General features: G+C 38.2%; 1 protein-coding gene and 1 long non-coding RNA gene across 21 annotated transcripts in view; one reads left to right on the top strand and one right to left on the bottom strand.

The window, feature by feature from the left end:
- LOC122212480 overlaps positions 1-20,672 on the bottom strand; it is a 47,517-nt gene extending 26,845 nt beyond the window's left edge. For 2 of the 4 annotated variants that reach the window (XR_006199162.1, XR_006199161.1), the window contains exons 1-3: positions 19,098-19,163; positions 4,259-4,404; positions 3,741-3,797 (exon numbers count right to left, since the gene is read on the bottom strand). This is a non-coding gene — a long non-coding RNA (uncharacterized LOC122212480). Of the gene's footprint in view, positions 1-3,740; positions 3,798-4,258; positions 4,405-19,097; positions 19,164-20,626 lie in introns of those variants that run through there. The other 2 variants (XR_006199163.1, XR_006199164.1) reach the window with 2 other exon arrangements.
- Positions 1-24,560, top strand: part of CEP170 (centrosomal protein 170) — a 128,039-nt gene that overhangs the window by 77,335 nt on the left and 26,144 nt on the right. For 12 of the 17 annotated variants that reach the window (XR_006199160.1, XM_042926484.1, XM_042926482.1 and 9 more), the window contains 6 exons: positions 1,175-1,338; positions 1,525-1,818; positions 12,564-12,713; positions 15,253-15,379; positions 16,987-17,058; positions 17,786-19,600. Coding sequence is in view for 16 of the 17 variants with exons in the window: in XM_042926484.1 (XP_042782418.1) it covers positions 1,175-1,338; positions 1,525-1,818; positions 12,564-12,713; positions 15,253-15,379; positions 16,987-17,058; positions 17,786-19,600 (2,622 nt within the window). In the remaining variant the exon portion in view is untranslated. The remainder of the gene's footprint in view (positions 1-1,174; positions 1,339-1,524; positions 1,819-12,563; positions 12,714-15,252; positions 15,380-16,986; positions 17,059-17,785; positions 19,601-24,560) is intronic. The other 5 variants (XM_042926479.1, XM_042926483.1, XM_042926489.1 and 2 more) reach the window with 3 other exon arrangements.

The raw sequence follows: 24,560 nt of genomic DNA on the forward strand, positions 1-24,560 counted from the left end.
TACATTATTCAGCAGGTCTTCAGATTTAGAATTTGTAGCCCAGGAAAGGTTTAAACTCAGGCTTGGGACTGGAAGCACTTTTCTTCCAATGAAGCCATCATTTAAGCCCTCGTTTGTAATTCATTCAGTCTAAAATTGAATAATTTAGGAAGCCTAGAAAAATTCTTGACCTTCAAAAAAATTTATGCTGTAATAATATAAGTATCATTTGATAATTTCTTCTAATGTACTTATTTAAATACTTAAAATTCTAAATCATTGAAAACTAATTTCTCTAATGTTTCACATTTAATCCCTAGTAGAACTATGAAGGGTAACAGAAAAGCTGTTAGGAACCTAATGTTTCAAAATTCAAACATATTCTAACTTGACTCTATATGCTTTATAGAGAAGACAGATTTTTAGCTGGTTATATTTAGCACCCTGCCATTTGCCCAGAAGGTGGTTAGATTTATATAGGATTTCATAGACGATGCTATTCTGTGATAGGCCTTTAGCATGCTTTATTTAACTCTTTGAAGCCACCAGAGTTTAGAGCACAAATGTAAATTTGCAAAACTTCTCATAGCTAGAAAGACACTTGTAGAGAAGTGTATAGTAATTGGTGGAAACTACAAATTTGCATCTTCGTATTAAAATTTTGTATACTTTTTATAAAAGTATGCTGTAGTTTTAGAAGTATTAAACATTGTCAAAATTCACCACATTTTATGGCATTTGTGTTCTATTTTACTGTGTAGTAATAAGCATCTCAGGAGGATCACTCTCTTTTCTCTTTTCCTCTCAGGCTAGAAGCCAATTTTTGATTGCTAAAGAAGGTATAAGGTTTGGAGGCCGGATTAACGTTTATTAATGTTATAAATACAGACTACCGCAGATGATATAGCATTGCTTATCTGTTAAGGCATTAATGAATCATTAGAAAGTTAAAAATTTAGAGAAAGAAAAGCAGTCCTATTCATTTATTTATAAAGGACCTCATTGTTGGTTGAGAAAATTTGAATGTGAGCGTTGCAGTTGAGGGAAGTTTGCCGAGCCTGTTACTGAAACGACCATATGACTGGGGTTGAAGAGGGGGAGGGGGCCAAAAGCAAGTAACACTTTTGTATACGCGTCTAATTTTCTACATGGGACTTTTTCCTTCCCTATTATGTGGCTTCTGTTTTGTGTCCAGGAAATAAACATGATGACGGTACACAGAGCGATTCAGAAAATGCTGGGGCCCACAGGCGCTGTAGCAAGCGTGCTGCTCTCGAGGAACACTTAAGGCGGCACCACTCCGAACAGAAAAAGCTGCAGAAGGCCCAGGCCACTGAGAAGCATCAAGACCAAGCTGTTGTAAGTCAAACTGCTTTTATGATTGCATTCTTTGACGAAGACAATCCCAGAAAAAGACGGTCCTACTCTTTTACTCAGAGTGCGGGAATCTTGTGTCAGGAAACTACTTACTCGACACCACATACAAAACTTGAAAAAGCAAAATCTCCAACAGCAGATGCCAAAGTGGTTTCTTTGTCTTTCCAGACTAGCTCTACGCATCACAGAGGGGGGCATGGTGTTCCACATGGGAAATTGTTAAAACAGAAATCAGAGGAGCCATCGGTGTCCATTCCCTTCCTACAAACTGCATTATTGAGAAGTTCAGGGAGTCTTGGGCACAGACCAAGCCAGGAGATGGATAAAATGTTAAAAAATCAACCTACTTCTGCCACTTCTGAAAAGGATAATGATGATGACCAAAGTGACAAGGGTACTTATACCATTGAGTTAGAGAATCCCAACAGTGAGGAAGTGGAAGCAAGAAAAATGATTGACAAGGTAAATAATTGAAATTCGGGGATGGTGGTAGTTTTCTTGTGGTGTATTTGACTGTTGGAAATTATTGGAGGGTCAGCATGAAATGTTCTCATGCAGTCAGCGGCATGGGAACTTTAGGATTTTGTGAGGGAACTGCAAAACTAACAATAAAACCAAACTGCTTTCTGATTTTATTCTGCTGATCTTCTGAACTTGCCTGACTTCCACATGTAAAGTCCTTTATGTTTATAAGCTGTTTGGACCTTTTAAAGTTGTGTAAATATAAGATAGAGTTTTAAAACCGTGTACTTTGTGTGACCATTCTCACTCTGTGTTTACATAAAAAGCCAGGCTGCTCTGCCCCTGTTAATATAAACATAAACATCACCCGATGATATTCACCCGTGAATCTTGCCTACTGGTTTCATGTCAGAAATAGGTGAAAGTGTGTATGTTTTAGTCCATTTTGTTCTTTGTCCTTATTTTCTTTTCTTAATTTCTGTTCACTGCTGCCTTTGGAGATAGAAAAGAAGTGTATGGAAACAAAATCTGTTTCACTGTGATACTCTGAATTCAGCCACTTAAGTGTATGCCCAGCCATGATGATTATTTACATTTTAGACGTGTTCTTTGATGTTATTAGTTAATGTGTCTAATGATTGTTTTGTTTGGTTTTAAAAGCAGTTTTTAACAATTTTGCCTGTAGTTATGGAAAGTTGAATTTAGGATCAGCTGTTTGTTTTACCGTAGAAAATAACAGCTTAAGTTTGGTTACATGTTAACCTCTTGTTTAAGTTCTTGTTACTCAGTGTGAGCAGCATTAGCATCACTTAAGAGCCTACTAGAAATCCCAGAGACTCTTAGCCCTGATCTAAACAGGCCGAATCAGAATCTGCTTTAAAAGCAAGATCTGCGGGTGATAATTCGTATGCACCTTAACTTTTGAGAGGCACTAGTTCAGGTGAGGGGTTCACGGAGCGGGCTTTCAGGGAGTCGAAGAGGTCCACCTTTGGGAGGTAGGAAAATTATTAAGACTTTTACTTTTATTTTTTTAGTCTTTGTTTACACGTTGGAGTGTGTTCTGTAGTGTATGCAATCTGTTACTACACGGATAGACATGTATATAATTTATTGAGGAACACATGCTCAAAATTGTTTACTGTTGGAGTGTATGACACCAAACTTTCAGAGACCCATTAGTCTAAGAGAAATAAAGCAAGTAAGAAGCAGATGAATAAAGTGAGTTTTCCAGTTATATTAAAAGAAGTCTAAGAACATTCTGTCTGGTCATTGAGAACAAGGATATCGCTATCTAAAATACTGTCACATGCAAAATAAAGGAATAGGTTTGAAAAGGAGAATGATAAGTTTTAGAATTCAGATTAATAATGATTTTGATCGTATTATGCCTTTGTTTGGTTTATGGATATTATGATCATAGTGGTCAATGTTTTCTCTACTAGGTTATTTCACGGTGAGGGATTATATTGTAGTATTGAAGAACATGAGCATCTGCAGGCAGACAGATCTGCGATTAAGTTAAACTCTGCACGTACCAGATATGTGCCCTTGAGTAAAGTAACCTCTTTGAACCTTTCTTTTTTTCTAAAATGGAAGAAAGTTCACCAGGTTTTATAAAAAGAATTCAAATATATAATTCAAATAATACACAATGCCTGTCTTGTAATAAGACATCTAAAAATGTTAGCTGTGTTATTACCCTTACCAAGAGTCTCCACATACGGATCTCTACACAAGGTATGGATAAATGCTGGAAAGTGTTTTCAGCCTGAAAGAGTCAAATCTGAAGCCCAAGGGGAAGTGCAAGGGAGCAGCCTGTCCAGGATAGCAGAAAGCCAAAAAACAAGTGCACATGACCCTGGTACACATGACCCTTAGGAAACGGCTGGATGGAAAGGGTGACCACAAAACCTGCTGCATACCTGCTGTGTGTAATTATCATGAGCATTTTTTCTTCAGTGGCAAATTATATGGTAACACTGTGGATAGAAGAGAAAACCAAGATTTTAAAGCGGCATTCCTTTAAGGGAGTAATGGTTCTATGTGAATGGTCATTCCTAGTTTGCATAAACCAGAAAACAAAGCTGCCCATAACTATAGGAAACAGTCACTGGTTGTCTTGTGAATACAGAGAAAAAGAGCTGTGAGTCTACTCGTTGTGGTTAGAGCCAGAGGCCAAATTAGTTTAATGTCAGACTCTGGGAAACAAAAGCAGGGAAGCAGGAGTCAAATGTGTGAAGAAGATGAAGTAACCTGCAAGTGTGGAGAAAACAAAGACCAGGACTAGCCCGGAAGTGAGTGCTCTGGGAGGGTGTAGCAGTACATGCATCATATCAAGTTGTTTGGATGAGTTCAGGTGTGTGGATAGAAGTTGGGGCCTTAGCTGCTTTCCATCTAAATTTCATTGTTTGGCCCTGAAAACTTGCATTTAGTCTCTTACCCTTTTCACTCCATCATTTGAAAACCGGTTTATTTCATTGATTTGTTTTCACAGCCTTTATTCAACATCAACTGTATGCCAAGCTTTGTGTTAGAAGAGAGAGGTTCAAGTTGAAAAGACAGAGTTCTTCCCTTCGAAACATGAGTCTGTAGAGGAATGGAAATGCACAAGTAAAAACATGAATTAGAATAGTAATGCTGAGTGCTTTGATAGACATAAGCTATTGGAGGAAGGGTGCCAGTAGCCTCCAAGAAAAGATCTCAGGTTAAACATCCCACCTTCAGAGAAGTTTTTGGCCGAGCAGTCTAAAGAGACCTGCGTAGGCACTCACTGTCAAGTCAGCCTGTTTGATTTTAATCATAAGCTTTATCACTACTTAACACTTTCCTATTTATTCACCTTCCCATTCCCCCAAATACGTGTGCACACATGAATGTAAACTCCATAACTGTGGGAACCTCGTGCCTGGCATTTTACGTGTCTTCAATACGGAATTTAATTGCCAACCGAGCTCATTTTTAAGCAGGTGGAATCAATCCCATAACAGGCGTGGTAAAGTAGGGTTTTTCAGAAATATGGAGCACTCTGTTCCAAATATGGAGCCTGAGAGTGTGGAGGACCTGTTCAGAGGACCACAGTTATTTTAGACAGATGAGATCAGACTAGATATTGAAGGCCCCTGTGTATCATACTAAGGACTTTAGATATTTTAATGCTGGAGGAGAATCCGTGAAAACTCTTAAATAGGGCAGTGACATCTAATCATTGTCAGAAGTGTGAAGAAAGGATTGGAAACAGAAAGCAATTAAAAAGCTGCTGGTGTGTCCAGTATTCATTTGGATAGAAACATCTGAGTCTTAGATAAGAGATCTGGGCTAAAGTACTAAGTTGGGAAATATCAAGGAGTAGCTCTGTGCAAAATAATAGATGAGATTACTTAGAAAGAATGTACAGAGGGAGAGGAGACAAAGTATGAAGTTCTTAGCAACACCAACATTGGTGGACAAAAGGAATACGAGTGAACAAAGGAGGCTGAAAAGGATCGAACACAAGAAACAGAAAATAGCACATTGGAATCAAAAAGCAGTAAGCCACAGTATCGCATGATAACAGCATTGAATGCCTCTTCAATTTTTCCCCCAAATACATCATATTCCTGGGCCTAAACAAGTTAATTAGGACAGGTATAATTTAGGAGAAGTTGCATGTAGTTAAAATAGGATCTCTTTAAAGAAATTACCAAGCTGAAATACTGTATCTTTGTTTTTCTGTGCTGGTTGTAGTCAGAAGGTAACCAAAATATCCCCTCACCAAACTCCAGGTTATGGGATTACAGCATTTTGGTTCATGTTGTTGTTGTGTGGTTGTCAGTAGGTAGCCTTATTTTATGCATTGTCCCCAAATTCACTTCTCTTTATAACACAAATGCCTGTTGTTTATGAAGACCTCTTAAGTTTTATGTCTAAGCTTACATGGAGATGCGCTATGATAAGAAAATGCTGTTCACTGCCTGGATGAAAGGTAACTGCCTTCCATAGTACTGATAGCCTCCCAGCCCTCCCTTGTCTGGCCTTCCTCTGGGACCTAGAGAACCCATCACAGTAACCAGTTTCTTCTTCCCACTCCTCTATTGAAACAGACCCTGCTGAGGGAAGAGGAGGATGTTATGAGGGCAATTTCCTAGTCTTCCAGGCAAAGGGAGAAAAACTTGTAGTGAGAACAGAAAGCTAAATATTAACAACAAGAAAAAAAAATTGGTCAAAAAAATTGGCTTGAGGTGCTCTTTTGAAAAAAGTACTTTCCATAAGTTTCCTGCCTTGAGTTTTGATTCCTGTCCATATATCCCCCAAAATACCTCTTCTCAGCATAGTCTCTTCTCTCATGGGCCTTGTGTCTACTGGTGCTGCTCTGCAGGCAACAAGTGGTAGGGAAGAATCCAGAACCAGGAAAACTATGACAAGACTGGAAACACAGGATGAAGAATATCTACAGCCCAAAGAAAGTCAGTGCTGAGAACCTGAATCCAGCTGTAAGCAGTTTGGAATAGGGGATATTACAAACCTTGAAGTCCACAGCAAGACTTCAGATTCGACCAAGTCAGAGCCAGGGGAACCCTGATAAACCTGAGTCAAAATCTGCGTGACAGTGCCCAACGGAACACAGAAAGGCAGCACATCCCAGGTCCACTCAGACTCAGGGTCCGACGTGCGTGGGAACTAAGACAAGGAGATCAGCTCAGAGCCTTGAGTAAGAAGAGAGGACCTTGATAACAGGCCGCATTTTGATTTGGGCTTCATGTTTGCTTCCACTTTGTGCCAATCCAGGAACAATCTGAGTTCCCGGGCCAAAGCAAACAGCAGTTCTTAGCCAGCAAATTCTGAGGGCTTCGTTTTTCTTCCTCTAATACTAATCTTTCTTGCCCTCTCTTCACTGATCATTTTTTTCTTTTAATCTGTATCACAAGGATTTACTTTTGGTCACTGTGATTATGGCTCCTTGCCCCTTCTCAGCTCTCCTTCGTAGCCCTCCTCAGGTACAGGAAACCCTCTCCTGCTGTGTTCCCAGAGCTTCACAACTGAACCCTCACCTTTCTTCATCAGTTGAAAGCTTAACATTTACTAGGTTTTCCCCCTTTCCTTCCTGTGTTATTATATGAAATCCTACTGACTTTCCTGCTTAACAGTACTTGCCACCTAGAGTGCTTTCACACACCTAGCTCCTTCTCCGTATTCATGCTCAGAGACTTTCTCTCCCCACCCTGCCCAAGTAGCCCTGGCATTCACCTCTGCTCTCTCTGTATCACATTACCATGTTTTATTTTCCTTATAGAACTCCCCTCTAGCTAGTTTATATCCTGCCTGGCCTTTCTAGAATGACCCGGTTTGTCAGATCACTTCTGTATCTCTTGTGCTTGTTAGAACAGTACCTGGCACATAGCAGACACTCAATCCCTTTTTAATGAATGGATGAGAAAGAAAACTGCATGACCTGCTTTTTAATTTCTGTCAATATTTGTATGTGGTTAAGCTATAGATAAGCTGCTTTATTTAGTGAATTTGTGGATTGGTCACTTTCAGCCAGTCCTCCACAAACAGGTTTTGCTGTATTTTTTATTTGCTGAAACTAGTTTGTATCTTGATCCTAACATAACTTGTTAAAATGGGTCGTTTAAAACCTTGATGTGTCATTTAAAACCTTGTATGTGTTATAAGCTTTGCTTTGTCAGTAGAAAGCTGAGGAGTATAGGTTGTATTAGAAGAAATCCATGTGTTTAAGTCTTAGGGGAGTTGCCTTGATTAGTAGGAGACTGGGCATGCCTTTACGTTTCTGGCAATACCCAGCTAACAGCACTTAGAAATCCGCTTGGCAAGGAAAAGGTAACATGGTCATTGATGAACAGCCATATTTTAGACACGAAAGGAAGGAATGCATGTCAAGAAAATGAGCCATAAAGAGAGAAATTGGACATTTTAAGTGTAGAAGCAGGAGATTAGACCTGAGCATAATTTGAGGACATGAAAGGAGGAGCTAACAGAAGATGTTAAGCAGTGCTGGAAAGGCAAGAGGTCGTGGATATAACTCCTAAGGAACGGAAGAGTCAAGGCGCACGGGGTAGGGCAGGGAGAGGGCAAAGTTCTGAGAGCATGTTTTTACCCAGACAGAAGTAAAAAGGAACAGGATCAAACTAGATGGTGACTTTTTTAAAAAACTGAGGTAAAATTCACATAACTTTCACCATTTTAGCCATTTAAAGTGTATATTTCATTGGCTTTGGGCACATTTACAAAGTTATACAACCACCAGCACTGTCTAATTCCAGGACATTTTTGTCACCCCAGAAAGAGACGCCAAACCCGGTTCCGTTTCCCCCAGCCCCTGGCAGCCACTAATCTACTTTCTGTGTCTGGATTTACTTCTTCTGGGCCTTTCGTATATAAATGGAAAGTCATACAGTGTGTGGCCTTTGGTGACTGGCTGCTTTCACAAGCATAAAGCTTCCAAGGTTCAACCTTGATGTAGCACGTATCAGTATTTCATCCTTTTTATGACTAATAACACCATTGTGTGGATAGACCACATTTTATCTGTCCATTCATCTATTGATGACATTTGGGCCATTTCCACCTTTGGCTATTGTGAATAATACTGCTGTGGACGTGCATGTACGCATGTTTGTATCCCATGATAAAATATAAAATGTCTCTCTTAACCCCATTCTGAGCTCTTTTTTCCTAAAATTTTAAATGCGTTTTAAATTTAAAAGTTGATTACAAATATGTTCTAAAAATCACAGTGTTAAACATTTAGAGCCATTTATTCCATTGATTTTTAAAGAATTTTTCTTTCCAAAAGTGAAATTAGATTTTTATGAAAAATTACATGTTTGAACAAATTCTCCTCTATAAAGTCATCCTGATTTTGTTCCCTGATGTTAGAAGCTAGGATTCTGCATAGTTCTTAACGTATCAAGTGATTTTCATGGGAACCTTTGCTGTTGACTTGAACTGGTAGAGACCCTGCTCTCTCTACCTAGGAGGTCCTTGCTCATTGAGGAAAGCGTTGTCCTGGTCATCTGAGGTTGAGCCTTGACACCCTGATTGATATACTAATGCAGTACTGTCTTCAGTTGCTAATTTAAAATAAACCCAGAAAAGCTTGATACTTAACCTACCATTGTGTTTCTTATTTCTGTGGAAAGTTGAAACCTGAATTTCAACTGATTTGGAAAGTGTTTTAACTAATAAATTAAGGATTATTGCTGTTGAATTACCATTTTGCTCAGCATTTGTACCTATTACTATTTTTATATGCCCAAGTCTTCTCCCTTTCAACACGCCTTTTCACACTGGTCTCTTCCCTGTCACAATAAACAAAGCTCCTTATCTGATGTTACCAAAAATAATTTGACCTCCCTTTATGAGTATTTAGTAGGTGGGATATTTACCCCCATGAAAATTGACCCTGTACTCTTTGGTTTGATATACCGTTATTCCCTCTCCCACCCCAGCTCTCCAATTTCAGAATTAGGAACTGTGGACATTTTCTGTACAGTCTGAGCTTTTAAATAATGACACTGATGATAACATGCTAGTGAAAAAACCAAGGTCACACTTTTCACAGGCTTGGTTTGTATTGCACATACTGGTCCTTTATCATCTAGAGAATGTTTCATTTCTTTAAATTTAAAACTTAAAGATCTTACGGAAATTTTAACTACAGAGTGCCCTTGCATGGTTCAGGTGACAGTCTTTTTTTTTTTAGGCTTCTTGTATTAGACTTGAGCTCCTTGAGAGCAAGGGCTGAGTTATGTAAATTTTTGAAGCCCCTATGGCAGCTAGCCCAGTAGCCTACAAAGAGTAAGTACCATACCTCAGTCCCAGGTTGTTAAAATTAGAGTAGTTGCTGAGACATAGATGTGAAATCCCAAGGTAAGATACCAAATATCACATGCATTCATTCAAAGGAAAGGGGTAAAGCGTGTTCCATAATGCTGAGAGTGGAATGACGAGGGAAGTGCCATCTTTTTACCCGAGACCTAGAAGCCACAGGAGGGGTCACAGGTCACTCCCTAAACTAGAGATGCACCTGCTTGGATCAAAGCCCCTAGAGGCATGAACACTTTCCACCCCTGGCGTGAATGAGTTCTCTTTAAATCTCTCCCAGACCCACAGAGCTCTGACAGTGCAAGTTCTAAAAGAAAATTTTTCTTCCCATCTATTCCTGCTTTCTTTTGCCCCCATCTGGAAGAATTAGAAACTGACAAACTTGGTGTGCAGGGCCCTGCCTAACAATCAGACAGGCATCTGATCTCTCTCCCTTCCTCACTTTAGACTTCCAGCCTAAAAAAGTCCCTAGCTGAATGAGAGAACCAGATTTTACACATATCAAGTTGGGGGGTGTGATTGAGCCCAGAGAAGGGAAGAGAATCATGAGCCTGATTAACATATAGTGCGTTCGAAACACCTTTGAGCCATCTGTGAGGAGAGATGACAGGCAAGCATCTGTCTGTAGTTGGAAATTGAAGAGAAGCTTGGATGTGGATGAAATCACCCAGGGACAAAGTTTATAATGAAAAGAGAAAATGTAGCAAACTTGGTCTGAAGTGTGGTCCAACTCTTGATTCATATGTCAGATTGTATGTACTTTTCGAAATGTGAAAATTTTAATAGCTTTAAAGTACACAGACACAGCGTGTTTATGTCCTCTTGGTTTTCACATGAAAGTCCTCACGAGGGGATGTTTTTGCACCTAGACACAAACAGGAAGATCTAGATTTCAAGCTGGGCTGGTCGTTGCTATCATTAATTTTCCAGAACACTCAAAAATATAGGTAGGAACTTTGAAGGCTTCTTTTTCCACACAGTAGTGCTTCAGGCCCTATTACTTGTTTGGGCACAAATAGTGATTTAACTTCTTTGACAGATGTGTGTATAATTGTCTCCGATGCTTTGCAAGGAATCTGTGGAAAGTCATCTGAGTGTTCTTTCTGTCCGACGTCAGCCCCTCTTCCCTAGAAGCGTTACTTCTTTGTGTCTGTGTCTTTTGTTGTCATTTCAAAATAGCTTCAGAGTGATTTGGAGAGATTATATTTTGTTTGAAACTTGTGGTGCTTCTATGTTTGAGGAAAGCAAGTTTTGCAAGTCCATTTTGAGTGTGAAGTGTCCAAGTAAATGTTACCAAGTCAGAAAATCACCTGAGATCATTTGCAAATTAACATGCCAGAGAGATACCACATGCACATACTCACACCTGGGTGTTTTTATCTTTTACTTCCAAACTTGAGTTAGATTTTTATTCCTCGTAATCATAAAAATAAGGAAATAAATTTGGAGTTCAGTGACTTAAGCTAGAAAAATTTCTCAGTGTTCTTGTAAGACAGTCCTAAAAACTCGAGTAGCTCTAATTTGCTTTCTTTACAAGTGACACTAGAGGCCGAACACACAGGACAGTATACACAGTATTTTTACTGTTGTTGTTGTTGTTGAACTTACTAATTCTGATGTTTAACAAAATGAAACAGGTTTGTTTTTTCCCTTCTGTAAACTTCCATGTGCTTCCATGTATTACTAAAATCCATATTTGATTTAAAGTTAGTAATATACAATTTGCTTCTAAAGCAAAGGTAATTTGAATATTGAGTGCTTCAACAGAATACTAAATCACAATTTTTGAAAACTATACAGTTCTATTTGAGTTAAATATTAAGTAATAAGGCCATCTAGTGGTAAAATTTCCAAGTTTCAGTGAATTTGAGAATGATGTTTCCTTTACTAAATGTAGACTTCAGAATTTATCAGATGTGATCAGGCAATCATTGAAAAGCTTTCTAGAGAATAGTTTAACCTAAGGTATTTTTCCCCTTTTTATACCAAAAAAGGCCCTTTGGTTATGTTCCTAAGATCTTTTCTACAAAGCACCAATTCAAACACATAGTATTTTTCTTGATTGTAATAATTAGAGCCACAAATAACACCTATGAATAATGCTTAAGAGACTTAATAGTAAATAAAATGGAACGTTGCAGTTTTTGTAGTTACAACCTTTTTCCAATCTGTTTGGCAACATCAGGGCCTATTTACGTGCCAGGAAGTCAGTCAGACTCAGATCCTCCCCTTGATCAAACATATGATTATTGGTCTCTGTATTTAAATATTTCACAAGTGTTGACCACAGTCATCCTGCTTATTGAAAATGCTGATCTGTGAGAGTAGACCCAAGATCTGCATTTCAAAGGCCTTTCAATGATTTTTTTTTTTTTTAGGCAAAAAAAGTTTGACGATCTCACTGTATTCCATACAGAGATCATACAACAAACTCTGTTCTTCGGGACCTTAGAAAATTCTAAGTATAATTTAGTTCATATAGATAAACGTTAAACATTTGTTAAGAAAGAAACAGGTAAAATCAGCCTTATGTTTACAGTTTTGCAACATGCCTCTTTCCTAAAAATAAAAGAGCAAAGAGATAAGCTGAAAACAAGCCAAAGTGTATTCTTTCCTAATTTTGCATTATTATAGTATTTAACATTATTAACACCTTTTAATAAATCAAATGTAATATCCTGGATATTTCTTACTTATCAAACAGAACTTTGCTACATATTAAAAAGGATAGTTTGATTTACATGAGCTGCCACACCCAATTTTCCTCTCCAACCTTCACTCCCTGTCCTTAAATAAGTTTCCCTGATTATTGAATTACCTGTTGAAATTAGAATATTTTTATTTGCCTCTGAAGTTACTGATAATATTCATATTAATCTGGTGCTCAGACTTTTCATTTATAAAATAATTTCTTCTCTTAGGTATTTGGAGTAGATGACAATCAGGATTATAATAGGCCTATTATTAATGAGAAACATAAAGACCTGATAAAAGATTGGGCTCTCAATTCTGCTGCGGTAGTAATGGAAGAAAGAAAGCCACTGAGTACACCTGGATTTCACAACTCAGAGGTATACATCTCTTCCTCATATGTGACTTTTACACACATGAAATGTGAATTTTTATCATTTGTAGTTATATTATTTTAAGTAACTGATATACTCCTTTGAAAATTCTTCTAAAAACTAAATTCTCACAACTGAATTTGTTTCTAATACAAGCCTAAAGCAATTTTTGCAGTAATTCTGTTTCAGTTTTTGTTATTTCTTTTAAATTATGTTACTCTGTTCATCGGTGAAGGGAAAATGTTAATTTCAGTAAGCAGTTAATGAACTCACTGCTCTGATTGGCATTATGAGATAAAAGGAAAAGTATACTCCAGTAGTACTTCCTAGGAGGGCCCGTAGTTAGAATGGAAAGATCTGTAGATCTTTCTGTCATGCCAGGAAGGATGTGCCCAGTAGTGCCTGGCAGATAGAATTTCTATACCTGAATAAGTGCCAGTGCAGTACAGCCCCCGATGTTGTTAGAATGACCTGAAGTTAGTCAAGGATGGCTTGGTTAGCAAGCTTGGGGAGTCAGCATGGGTGCAGTAGAGCTACGAAGACCTGAGCTCAGGTCCCAGAATTGCCACATTTGTCCAAGTGCCCTTGTGTCGTCGGTCACTTCCCCTCTCTTAGCTGCAGTTTTATCGTCTGTGCAGTTGGGATTTTTGATAAAACCTACTTACAGGGAGTTCAGTGAAGTATGTAAAGCACTCAGCATAGTAATTGCCTGAGATCTGTGCCCTCAACAAATGGTTATTCCCTTATTGGAAGTGATACTAGAAACTTCATTCCAGTGATATGTCAAAAATAAATGTAAAAAAAAATATGTAACTGAGAAGTATTAATTCATTATAATGTATTCAATCAGAGCTAACATCCAGTAGGAACTTTCTCGTGCCATTTTACAAATGTGGAAACTGAAATATGTAGACCAAGGTCATAAAACTAGCACCTTGTGGAGCCAGAATGTGAACCGTAAGCAGCCCTGTTTTCTTAATTCATTCTCTTACTCAGTATGCTACACCACCTCTCCAGAAATGAGTTAATTTATACAAATGGCAAATAAAACAATCACAAATGAAATGTTACCTTTGTCAGAAACATAAATAGAATATTTCTATAGACAGGGAAATCCACCTATCCGTTTATTAATGTTAAAATGGTCCCTTTATGGCATGCCTATTCCTGAAAGCTGTTAAAGCATTTCTTGCATTTCAGTGTTCTGTTTCCTTCCTTGATCATACAGAACTGTAATTCTGGTTTCCATTTCATAAGATGCTTAATTTACTTACTGAAAACAAGTGATACTTATGCGAGGCAGTGTTCTGGTGTTCTGATTACCAGGAATGGTTCTGGTGACCATGAACTTTTATATAAGACTCCCTCTTCCCTTCCCCATCCCCTCAACCCATCCGAAGTGGAATTGATATATAGCCCAGTATGTACCTGCCATGGAGAGAATCTCCGACACAGGGCATGAGAACCTCTTCACAGAACATAAGTGTGTGTGTCAGTGAAGGTGGGAGGGGCTCTGGTACTTCCTTCCTGCTGAGAAGCATGAGCAGTTAGTAGAGTCTTGAAAGGGACTTCAAGGATCCAGCAGGTTTTGGAATCCTTAGGCTTCATTGTGTGCAAGTCACTGTATACTTACTGCTTTAACCTATTCTGGAAGTCGTTATCTGTAGCCTGTTTGAAATATTCATCAGTTTTTAGCCTGTAAATCTGATACTTAAGATAGTGTTTTGAATCATTTGTAATACAGTTTTGGTGATAGCCTTCCATTCCTTAGTTGTCATTCCAGTCTCAAAATTAAGATTTGACTTATTTTTTTTGTGAGGGAACATAATTTTTTTTCTGTACTCCCTAGGTCTTGCCTGGATTGCCCTCAAGTTACCATTCTATGTCCATAAGTCTGTAGAGCCATTTCATGAATTAAATTCCATTTCACATTTGACTATGAAAGTTCAGAGAGTACTTGCCTTAAGGCCAGATCTAGACATGTGCAGGTCTAGGCTCAGACTAAAGGCTGAGTGATTTCTAGCTTCTTCTGGAAACAGCGAAGTGTTGTAAAAAGAAGTCTAGAGCTTTGGGTTTGTTTTTGAAATCCTTGAAGACACGACCTGGCAGATTTAATGTTCCTTGAGACTCTGGAACCAGTCCGCGTCCTAGAATCACGTAGAGGGCCAGAGAACAACTTAGGAATAGATCTTTAGACTCCTGCTCCAGAGACAGAAGCAGAGCCAGCCTCAGTGTGGTAGCCGTGAGGCCCTGGTGACACACCCACGTGTATCCAGCCGCAGAAAATGTTAAGCTCCAAGCATTTATTTTAGTGCCATCGTTAGTATTTAATAAGTAGAGAAAATTATACTACGTTTACAGTAATGATAAGATGTAGTTAAAAGGGGTACCTAGAGACTTTTCATTCTATATCTGAGGACATTTAATAAATGATAATATAGCAATGTGAATTTTAAATACGGCTTCTTATGACAAGATAATGTAACTAAATAGAATTCTCTCTTGTCTAAATAGGCTATTTCGTTCCCTTATTTTCCTCCTTTAGGAAGGCACATCTTCATCAGGAAACAAACGCTGGGTTTCACAGTGGGCTAGCTTGGCTGCAAACCACACAAGACATGATCAAGAAGAAAGGATAATGGAATTATCTGCACCTGTTCCTTTAGAGAATGGTATTTTTCTTCCTCTTGGTCTCTTTTTTGTGAATCAGCTTTGTAAAAAACAAGCTAAATCTGCATAGTGAGAAGTAAATTAAACCTAAATAAACAAATCACATATTCTCATGCTTATTTTACATATATGATTTTATTTGCACTAATAATGCAGGTATCATTAAAATAAAACCCTAACTGAAGATGAGAGGTAATTTGAAGATGAAATATATATATATATATATATATATATATATATATATATGTATGTATTTTTATATATGACATGTAAAAATGAAAATTTTAAATTTTCTAAATTACAGTTCTAAATTACAACATTCATTAATATCATTAATACAACAAATATTTAAATGCTACTTTGTGCATTTAAAAAACATTCAATACAGTTCAATAAAAAAGAATACACACTTAATTTACTTAATGTATCTTTTGCAAGTCTGTGTAATGTGATTTTTATTACCTTCTAGTAATATTTCTGTGAACTAAGTTTCCTTAAAATAAAAATGAAATTTTATGCCTAATGATTTTATTTTAGATTCAGTTAATTACATTCTTAATTTAAAAACCCTCAAGGAGAATTTGCTGTGACTTTTTATGTGTATTCTTAATTTTGTTATTGTTGAAAACAAATGAAAATTTATTTTGCCCCTGGCTTATGGCACCCCAAAAATCTGGTTTAGGAATTTTGTAAACATTACTCAGCAAGGATTTGAGCAGGGTACTAGAAAAGGTATATCATTTACTTACTATAGAAATTAGAAGTAATTGATAGTATTCCCAAAAATCAAAGACTGAATGATCTGCAGATTGATTAACATAAACTGGTCACTTTTCGGGGAAACAAGGCACCCAAACAGAGAGGGTCAGAGGGGCTAGATAAACTTACCAAAGAACCCATTATAAAATTAGTAAGCATTAGCTGTAGAAGGCAAAATTCTACCCTTGTTACAAAATAAAACAAACTGCCTGGCCCTCATTATCTCATTTCTGTTTTATCATATTCTTTTTTTTTTTTTAATGTTTTTTTTATTTTTGAGAGGCAGAGCGCAAGCAGGGGAGGGGCAGGGAGGGAGACACAGGATCAGAAGCAGGTGCCAGACTCTGAGCTGTCAGCACAGAGCCTGATGCGGGACTCAAACTCACGAACCGTGAGATCATGACCTGAGCCAAAGTCGGATGCTCAACCGACTGAGCCACCCAGGTGCTCCTATTTCATCATATTCTAAATTATTTAACTGATAAATCCACTTAAATCTTAAAATATTCTTGTTAAACATTCATCTTATGTGTGTTAGGAGCAGGACAGTGTGAGAAATGCTAGAAAAATAAAAAAAGATAAAACGGTTCTTACATTTTAGCGCTTCAAGTAGTATCAAGGAGCCAAGACATAATACAGTAACTTAACAATAATTGCTGAAGTTGAATCAGTAAGTTTAGTAGCTATTTTCCTGCATCATACCATTACATTGCTGTGAAATTTAAATGTTAAACTTTCAGCATTATAAGGGGAAAAAAGACTTACAGAAGCTATGTCTTAGTATCTTGTATCCACTTATCTCCCAAAGATTAGAATGCTTTATATGTTAATTTATATTTCCCTTTGTCAGAAATGTGTTCCATTTATAGAAGTCAGGAAAATCCTGAAGCATTCTCAATTTCTCTAACATGGAAACATCAAAGTATGTATTTTCTCTTTGGCTTCTACTTAATTGTAAAAAGAGAAAGTGATCATGTATTTGTATATGAGGTGTTAATATGCCAGAAGACCATAATTTAAAAATCCCTCAGTGTTTAAAATTATGACAAGTCCTGTGATCTTGTTTCACATTCACACTTTTTAAAATTCTTTTAATTGGTGTTAATTTTTTTTTTTTTTTTTTAGAAAACCTAATAAAGGTTTGCATTTTCCGTTTTACTTAGGAAATCCAAACTTGTCATTCTTTCAGATAGATAACAGTGCGCATTAAAAGCTAAATATATTATTCTTATATAATTGGAAGTGTTTATTTAGGCCTTCTCTGTGCAATTCTGTAAAACAGCTTCTTGAGCAAAATCTCATGGGTGGAATACATCACAAAAGCAAAAATGAACACAGTGACCTTCCCTGCCATAAAATACATTGAAAGAAAAAGAGAGCAGCGGATATAGGAGTAAGATCAGATGACCCCAGTTTTCATCTCCTAAAACTGCCTTTCTTGACTCCCCTGTTAGTAATCTGCCTGTTTTATGTCTTGGCACTGTACTTGCTTTTGAAACTACTCTGTTACCATGTTGGTATGTTTATTCAGAGTTTTCTTGTACATCAAGCCATTTCTTAACTTACACGGCAAAATCTAATTAATAAGGTACTCTGTATTTGTACCTTTCTGCCCTAATACATTTATTCTTTGTGGTTTTATTTTATAGATACAGACATCAGTGAGTCTGGCATTTCAGTGAGAAGTACTGGCTCAGCAACGTCCTTGGTCAGTCAGGGAGAGAGGAGGAGACGCACCCTTCCTCAGCTTCCCAGTGAAGAAAAGTCCAAGATTCTAACACAGAGGTCAGAGATAGGAGAAAAACAAGACACAGAACTTCAGGAGAAAGAAGCACCCACACAGGTATACCAGAAAGATAAGCAGGATGCCGACAGAGCCCTGAGCAAGATGAACAGGGCAGTGAATGGTGAGGCTGTTAAAACTGGCGGAGACAATAAAACCTTGCTTCACTTGGGCAGCTCTTCTGGGAAGGACAAAAGTGAAACTGATAAGGAAACTTCTTTGGTGAAGCAAACGTTAGCTAAAATTCAGCAACAAGAACAAAAAGAACAGGCGCAGTGGACGCCTACCAAGTTGTCTTCTTCAAAAAATGTTTCGGGTCAGATAGATAGGTGTCGGGAGGAATCTTTTAAACAGGAGTCACAACCTCAAGAAAAAATTCCAGGACACTCTACAAGCAAAGGAGAAAGGGTGATACAAAATGAGGGCAAGCGAAGAAAAGCGGAGGAGGTTCTGAAAGGTCAGTCTTCAAAGGGCGGAGACAAGAAGGAATCCTCCAAGTCCTTAGTGCGACAAGGAAGCTTCACTATAGAAAAACCTAGCCCCAACATACCCATAGAACTTATCCCCCACATAAATAAGCAGACGTCATCTACACCCCCTTCTCTAGCGTTGACAGCTGCCAGCAGAATACGAGAAAGAAGTGACTCTATGGATACTGATTCTAGTATGGACACAACCCTTATTCTAAAAGACACAGAAGCAGTAATGGCTTTTCTAGAAGCCAAACTGCGTGAAGATAATAAAACTGATGAAGGCCCAGATACTCCCAGTTACAATAGAGACAACTCTATTTCACCAGAATCTGATGTGGACACAGCTAGTACAATCAGTCTGGTTACTGGAGAGACTGAAAGAAAGTCAACCCAAAAGCGAAAGAGTTTCACTAGTCTCTATAAAGACAGATGTTCCACAGGTTCTCCTTCCAAAGATGTTACAAAATCGTCCTCTTCAGGTGGTAGGGAGAAAATCGAGAAGAAAACAAAAAGTCGTTCCACAGATGTAGGTTCAAGAGCAGATGGTCGTAAATTTGTACAGTCCAGTGGAAGAATAAGACAGCCTTCTGTAGACCTAACAGACGACGACCAGACCTCTAGTGTACCTCATTCTGCGATCTCTGATATTATGTCCTCTGATCAGGAAACTTACTCTTGTAAACCTCATGGAAGGACTCCACTTACCTCAACTGATGAGCATGCACATTCCAAACTGGAAGGAGGCAAAGTGACTAAATCTAAGACTTCTCCCGTCACACCTGGATCATCCAGTAAGTCAACCACTCTTCCGCGGCCACGACCCACCAGGACTTCCCTCTTGCGCAGAGCACGGCTTGGCGAAGTGTCTGACAGTGAACTGGCTGATGCTGACAAAGCATCTGTTGCCTCTGAAGTGTCCACCACCAGTTCCACGTCCAAGCCCCCCACAGGAAGGCGTAACATCTCTCGGATTGATTTATTGGCTCAGCCCCGTCGTACAAGGCTTGGCTCATTGTCGGCTCGCAGTGACTCTGAAGCAACCATCTCTAGAGGTAGTGCCTCCTCACGGACTGCAGAGGCCATCATTAGAAGCGGAGCCAGACTCGTACCTTCAGATAAATTTTCTCCTAGAATTAGAGCTAACAGTATCTCTCGACTATCAGACTCCAAAGTCAAAAGTATGACCTCAGCACATGGCTCTCCTTCAGGTAATTGGGTCCAGACTTTTTATAATATTAGCATATTTCTTTTATGTTTTGGGACTCCTTTCTTTCTTTCTTTCTTTTTTTTTTTTTTTAAATAAGTGTCTAGTATTACTTCTAAAAATATTCAACAGAGAGGTTATGCTATAAGAGGGTATTTTCTCCTATAAAAATTATTTTTGTTAGCTTAGTAAATGGAAAATTCAGACATTACACACCCTTCCAGTTAATGACCTAGGGCAAAATAGTGATTTCAAAATTAGAAGTATATGGAACCTATTTAGGAGTTTTAGTTGCCTGCTTGGCGAGGCATCTGGACCCGTGTGTCAGAGTTAGAGGAGGAATGGTATCTGGTTTAAATAATAGAAATAACATTGAACTGCTAAAAGTGTGTGGCTGATTCTTAAATATCCTCACGTGATTCAAAGCCCTTAACCTGAAGAAAAGCAGTATACCTTTTATTATTCCTTTCAGGGCTAAGTGAAATAATTGCCGTTTTACCCTTTCTTTCCCATTTATTTAGAAATGTCTCATATACTTTTTTTTTTTTAATTTTTTTTTAACGTTTATTTATTTTTGAGACAGAGAGAGAGCATGAACGGGGGAGGGTGAGAGAGAGAGGGAGACACAGAATCTGAAACAGGCTCCAGGCTCTGAGCGGTCAGCACAGAGCCCGACGCCGGGCTCGAACTCACGGACCGCGAGATTATGACCCGAGCCGAAGTCGGATGCTTAACCGACTGAGCCACCCAGGCGCCCCTCATATACTTTTTAAGGTTCAATCTGTTTGTGGTTGGGGCAGGTGAAGACTAATCCATGGTTTATTTCAGTGGAAGAAGATGGATCCATGAGATAATCACTAAGCACATATGGGTCACACTGGGCTATAGACATGTAACTGGTTGTGAGCATTATCTCCTGAAGCCCTGTGCTATCATTGAGCTAAAGTAATTAGCAATCATCGAATGTAACAGTTCCAAAAGTTACTTCCTCCCCACCGAATTTAACTGCCTCTAGTATATTTGTCTGTACCTTCGTATTCAGAGCTGCAGCCAGTGAGAGTATGTGCATGGCCAGAGATGTGACCCAGATATTTGTATTGTCTCCTGTGAGCACGGTATCATTACTTCATAATCGGCCTCACCCCTGGGTGTGGCTGGAAGGGCCAGTGTGGGGAAGCCTGCTGTTAAAAGACTTAAAAATTTCTTGTCAGCAAGCATCCAAGTGAGCTGAGTCTTGGGGGGAGAGTGAGGGGAAGGTTGGTCTGCAGTCCTATGTTCATAGTTTGAAATCTACCTCTCTGTGGCCTACAAGACCCCAAACAATGCTCCTTATTTTATTTTTTCACTTTTTATTCCTCCTGTCTCCTTCCCACTGCTGCTTGCCTCCCCTGCACTCACATCTCCCTCCCTCCCGGTTAGTGGCTGTGGTGATGATGGTCAGAACTGTGGTAGGAACGGTCGTAGGCTGAAGATAGGCAACATACAATCACGATTCCAAAAGAATGGACAGTGATTCCCTTATCAGTGCCATCTTCCTTCTGCGCTTCAGGCTTTCACTGGTGGTTCATGCAGTTTTTGCAGGTGTTTTAAAACTGACTGCTGTCTTCTGGTTTATGTTTACCTATCGTTTTCCTGTCGTTCCTTATGGCCCTACCTCTTCAATTCACATTTCCTTTGTGCTGCATTCTGTGACGCGTAGCGCGATCAGATCTCTTCTGCCACGTTGCCTGTTTGCTCACCCATCTCTGTTTAGCACAAGAGAAGTGTTACACTTTTCTCCTGTCTTACCATGAGCCGTAACGCAAGCTGTGTGTCCCCGAGTAGCGTGGAGCAGTTCCTTCTGTACTGGTCGTCTGGTCCTTAACACGAGTGCTGTGGTTCTGCTCCTCAGTACGTAACAGGAGGGGCTTACATGAGATGCAAGCCAAGTACCATTACTTAAGCACGTCTAAAAAACCACTATAAGATGCCATGTCTAAAGATAAACTTTGTTTTCTGCCTTGAATCCAGAACTTGATAAACATGCAGTTTTCTGTATGCAAAAAGTACCTTGAATTCAGTTTAATGAAATCCCCTAGGATAAATTGAGGTATGTGATGTGGGCCTTCTTCATACATAACAGCAGTGTATTAAATAATTCAAACCATGGCATTCAAAGGCTGGAAGGGTTATTCACTTCAGGTAACTAAGGGCAAGATATGAAATCATGTGCCCTGTTCACACAGCTATGGCAGGAGAAGAAGTCAAGGCCTTTTCCTTCCCAGCCTCTGGCTTTTTCCACGTCTAGTCTGGCTCTCAGAAATAGTCTTTATCTGCTTGCTTGCAAGCTTCCAGGGGATGGCTGGAATCTACTGGATTATTTTCAGGAGTATATACAAGGCCACTGTACCGTGTATTTGATATATTGTGCACTGTAATCTGTGTAATCCTGATTTACTGAGTTCATGTTCTGTGTTCCACCTTGTGATCCAGGATTGTTAATGCACATTCTCTCAAGATACACTTTTATATCTTATTACATCTTATCTGGAAGGACAAAGCTAGGATCTTTTAGTCAGTGATAAGGTATTAAAATAGTTACATTGGGTAGGTAATAAAACAGCAGTAAGAAAAACAGACACTTTTTTGGTCTAGTGGCTAATTGGGGTTTCTTTGATGTCATGACATTTCTATTTAAGAAAATTATAATATCTTGAGTGGAAAAAGAAAATAAAAAGTCTTAGCTTTTGAAATACAATTGAAAAGAATGTAAAATCATACTGGTCAGTGTTGTATCAACTGTAAACTTTAAAGGATTTAGAAATATCTGAACCCAGAGCCTGTGATATGTCCAGATTGGCATATGTGAAAATAATTCTGTGATGTTTCAAATTTCATATTTTAGGCCATGTCTTAAAAAATTTTTCAAAGAAATGTATATGATGAAAACATAAGAATGGAAATATCTGATTGGAAAACAGAGTAAAAGTTCTTTTATGCTTCTTTAATTCTGATGTAATTTGCTTTTAGGAAAGTTTAGTCCCCACTGTCCCCACCCCAGTTCCTTCAGTGATCCTTCAATATCAAGTTACAGTAAAATATCCAGATTTATTTTGATAAGATGCTTTTAAAACTAAGTGTGCGGAGTTATCAAAATAAAGCAGTTGGTTTGCATTATGTTTTACGTGTACATTCTAAAAAATAACATCATTTTAACATCCTTAGAATTTTTTTTAGACTGATTTCTCATTTTTATTCTAAACCTCAAACTTTATGGATGGTAGGAATGAAATGTTAGGCATGCATGGCTTCAGTTCTTTCTTCCTCCAGGTCAAAGAGCAATATAGCACATTGTCAAGGATCTTTTCCCCAAATGATCTTATTGCTACGTGCTTATAAACATACGTGTAAAATATGTTTGTGGTTTCGTTTCCCACAAAGATATTGTGATAGAAAGTGTGAAAATGCAGTGTTTGTTTCCTGAAATGTGTTTGTTAAGTCTGTAGTTGTGATTGCGTTTTAAGGCCAACAAAGCTTTGGTTAACAGTAAGAGAAATCTGAGCATTCACAAATGAATAATGCTAAGAACTCTTTCTCCCTTTTTAAATTCTGGATGGTATGTTTCCAGAGCGAATATAGTAGTTGATTATTTCCACAAGAGGAAGTGCTGCATAATTTCATAACTAAAATAATTTTCAGGTTAGCTGTAAAATTAATTAAGCTGATCTTAGAGCTGATTTTAATCTATGTCCTATACAGCCCTTCACCAACCAAGGAGCCTCTTGGGGATTGGCATTTGAAATAGCTTCTATATCAATGTTCAATTTAATGATTTATCAGAAATGCCTTTTTATACCAGTATATTAAATAAGCCTAATGCTATACAATTAAATTTAATTCTTTATAGAATTTTACCCAAACAAAATAAAATTCAAGAAGAAGAAGTAACATTTTTCTTGATGGGTAGAAATCACAAAAATTACCATCCTATGAGAAATTGAGGCTGTTTTATAAAGAATTAGCCTAACTGGAATTGTTTTTTGTTTTTTTGTTTTTTTTTTAAATAAAGATTTTCTGGGGTACTTGGGTGGTTCAGTCAGTTAAGCTTCTGTTGATTCTGACTCAGGTCATGATCTCCTGATTCATGAGATGGAGCCCCTCGTCGGGCTCTGTGCTGACAGTGTGGAGCCTGCTTGGGATTCTCTCTCCCTCTCCTTCTCTCTGCCCCTTCCCTCCCCTGCTTACTTGCTCATTCGCTCTCAAAATAATAAATAAAATAAGTAGGCATTAGCAAAAGTTAAAAACATTTGAACTTTAAGTTTACTCTGCAACAACTAGCAGATGGTAGGGATTTTTTTTTTTTTTTTTTTTTTTTTTTTTTTTTCAGATAAACTGTGTTGCTGCTGTAGTTTAGAAGCAAAGATTAAGAAAGCAAAAGCTATTGAAAGAAGTTCTTTGAGAAATAACAGGTCCTGGCATGAAATCCCCTTTCCTGGTCTCTTGGCCCCCGAGTAGTGATCTACTCTTCACTGTTACATGAACAGAGTGGTGTCCAGACATAACTGAGCCCTGCTTCCTAGCACGCCCTGGATGATAAGTTTTCCAGGGGTAAAGATAACCCTTGATCGGTTGAAGAGTTATTAATCCTATTTTCATTTCTCTGCCGTACCCTACTTTTTTTTTTCTCTCTCTCATTTTGCCCTCAATTTTAACAGAACAGACCTAAAAATGTTACCTTTCAGTTTGAAAAATATGCTCTGTCCTTGTGGTTGCTTTTCTTTGTCAAGATATTACTGAACTTCACTATTCTTACCAGATAGTAAAGTAGACCTGTAAAACTAAGTGGGAACTTTATGAATGTCATTTGAAAAAGGAATTTTTCTCTTTTATTCCTCAAATATGTAATTATTTTCTGATCTCGAGACTGAAACTATTAAAAGTTATTTCTAACGTGACTCTACTTACTGACACCTGACTGTCAACTG

This window comes from Panthera leo, chromosome F3, assembly GCF_018350215.1.
Source record: "Panthera leo isolate Ple1 chromosome F3, P.leo_Ple1_pat1.1, whole genome shotgun sequence".
NCBI lineage: Eukaryota > Metazoa > Chordata > Mammalia > Carnivora > Felidae > Panthera > Panthera leo.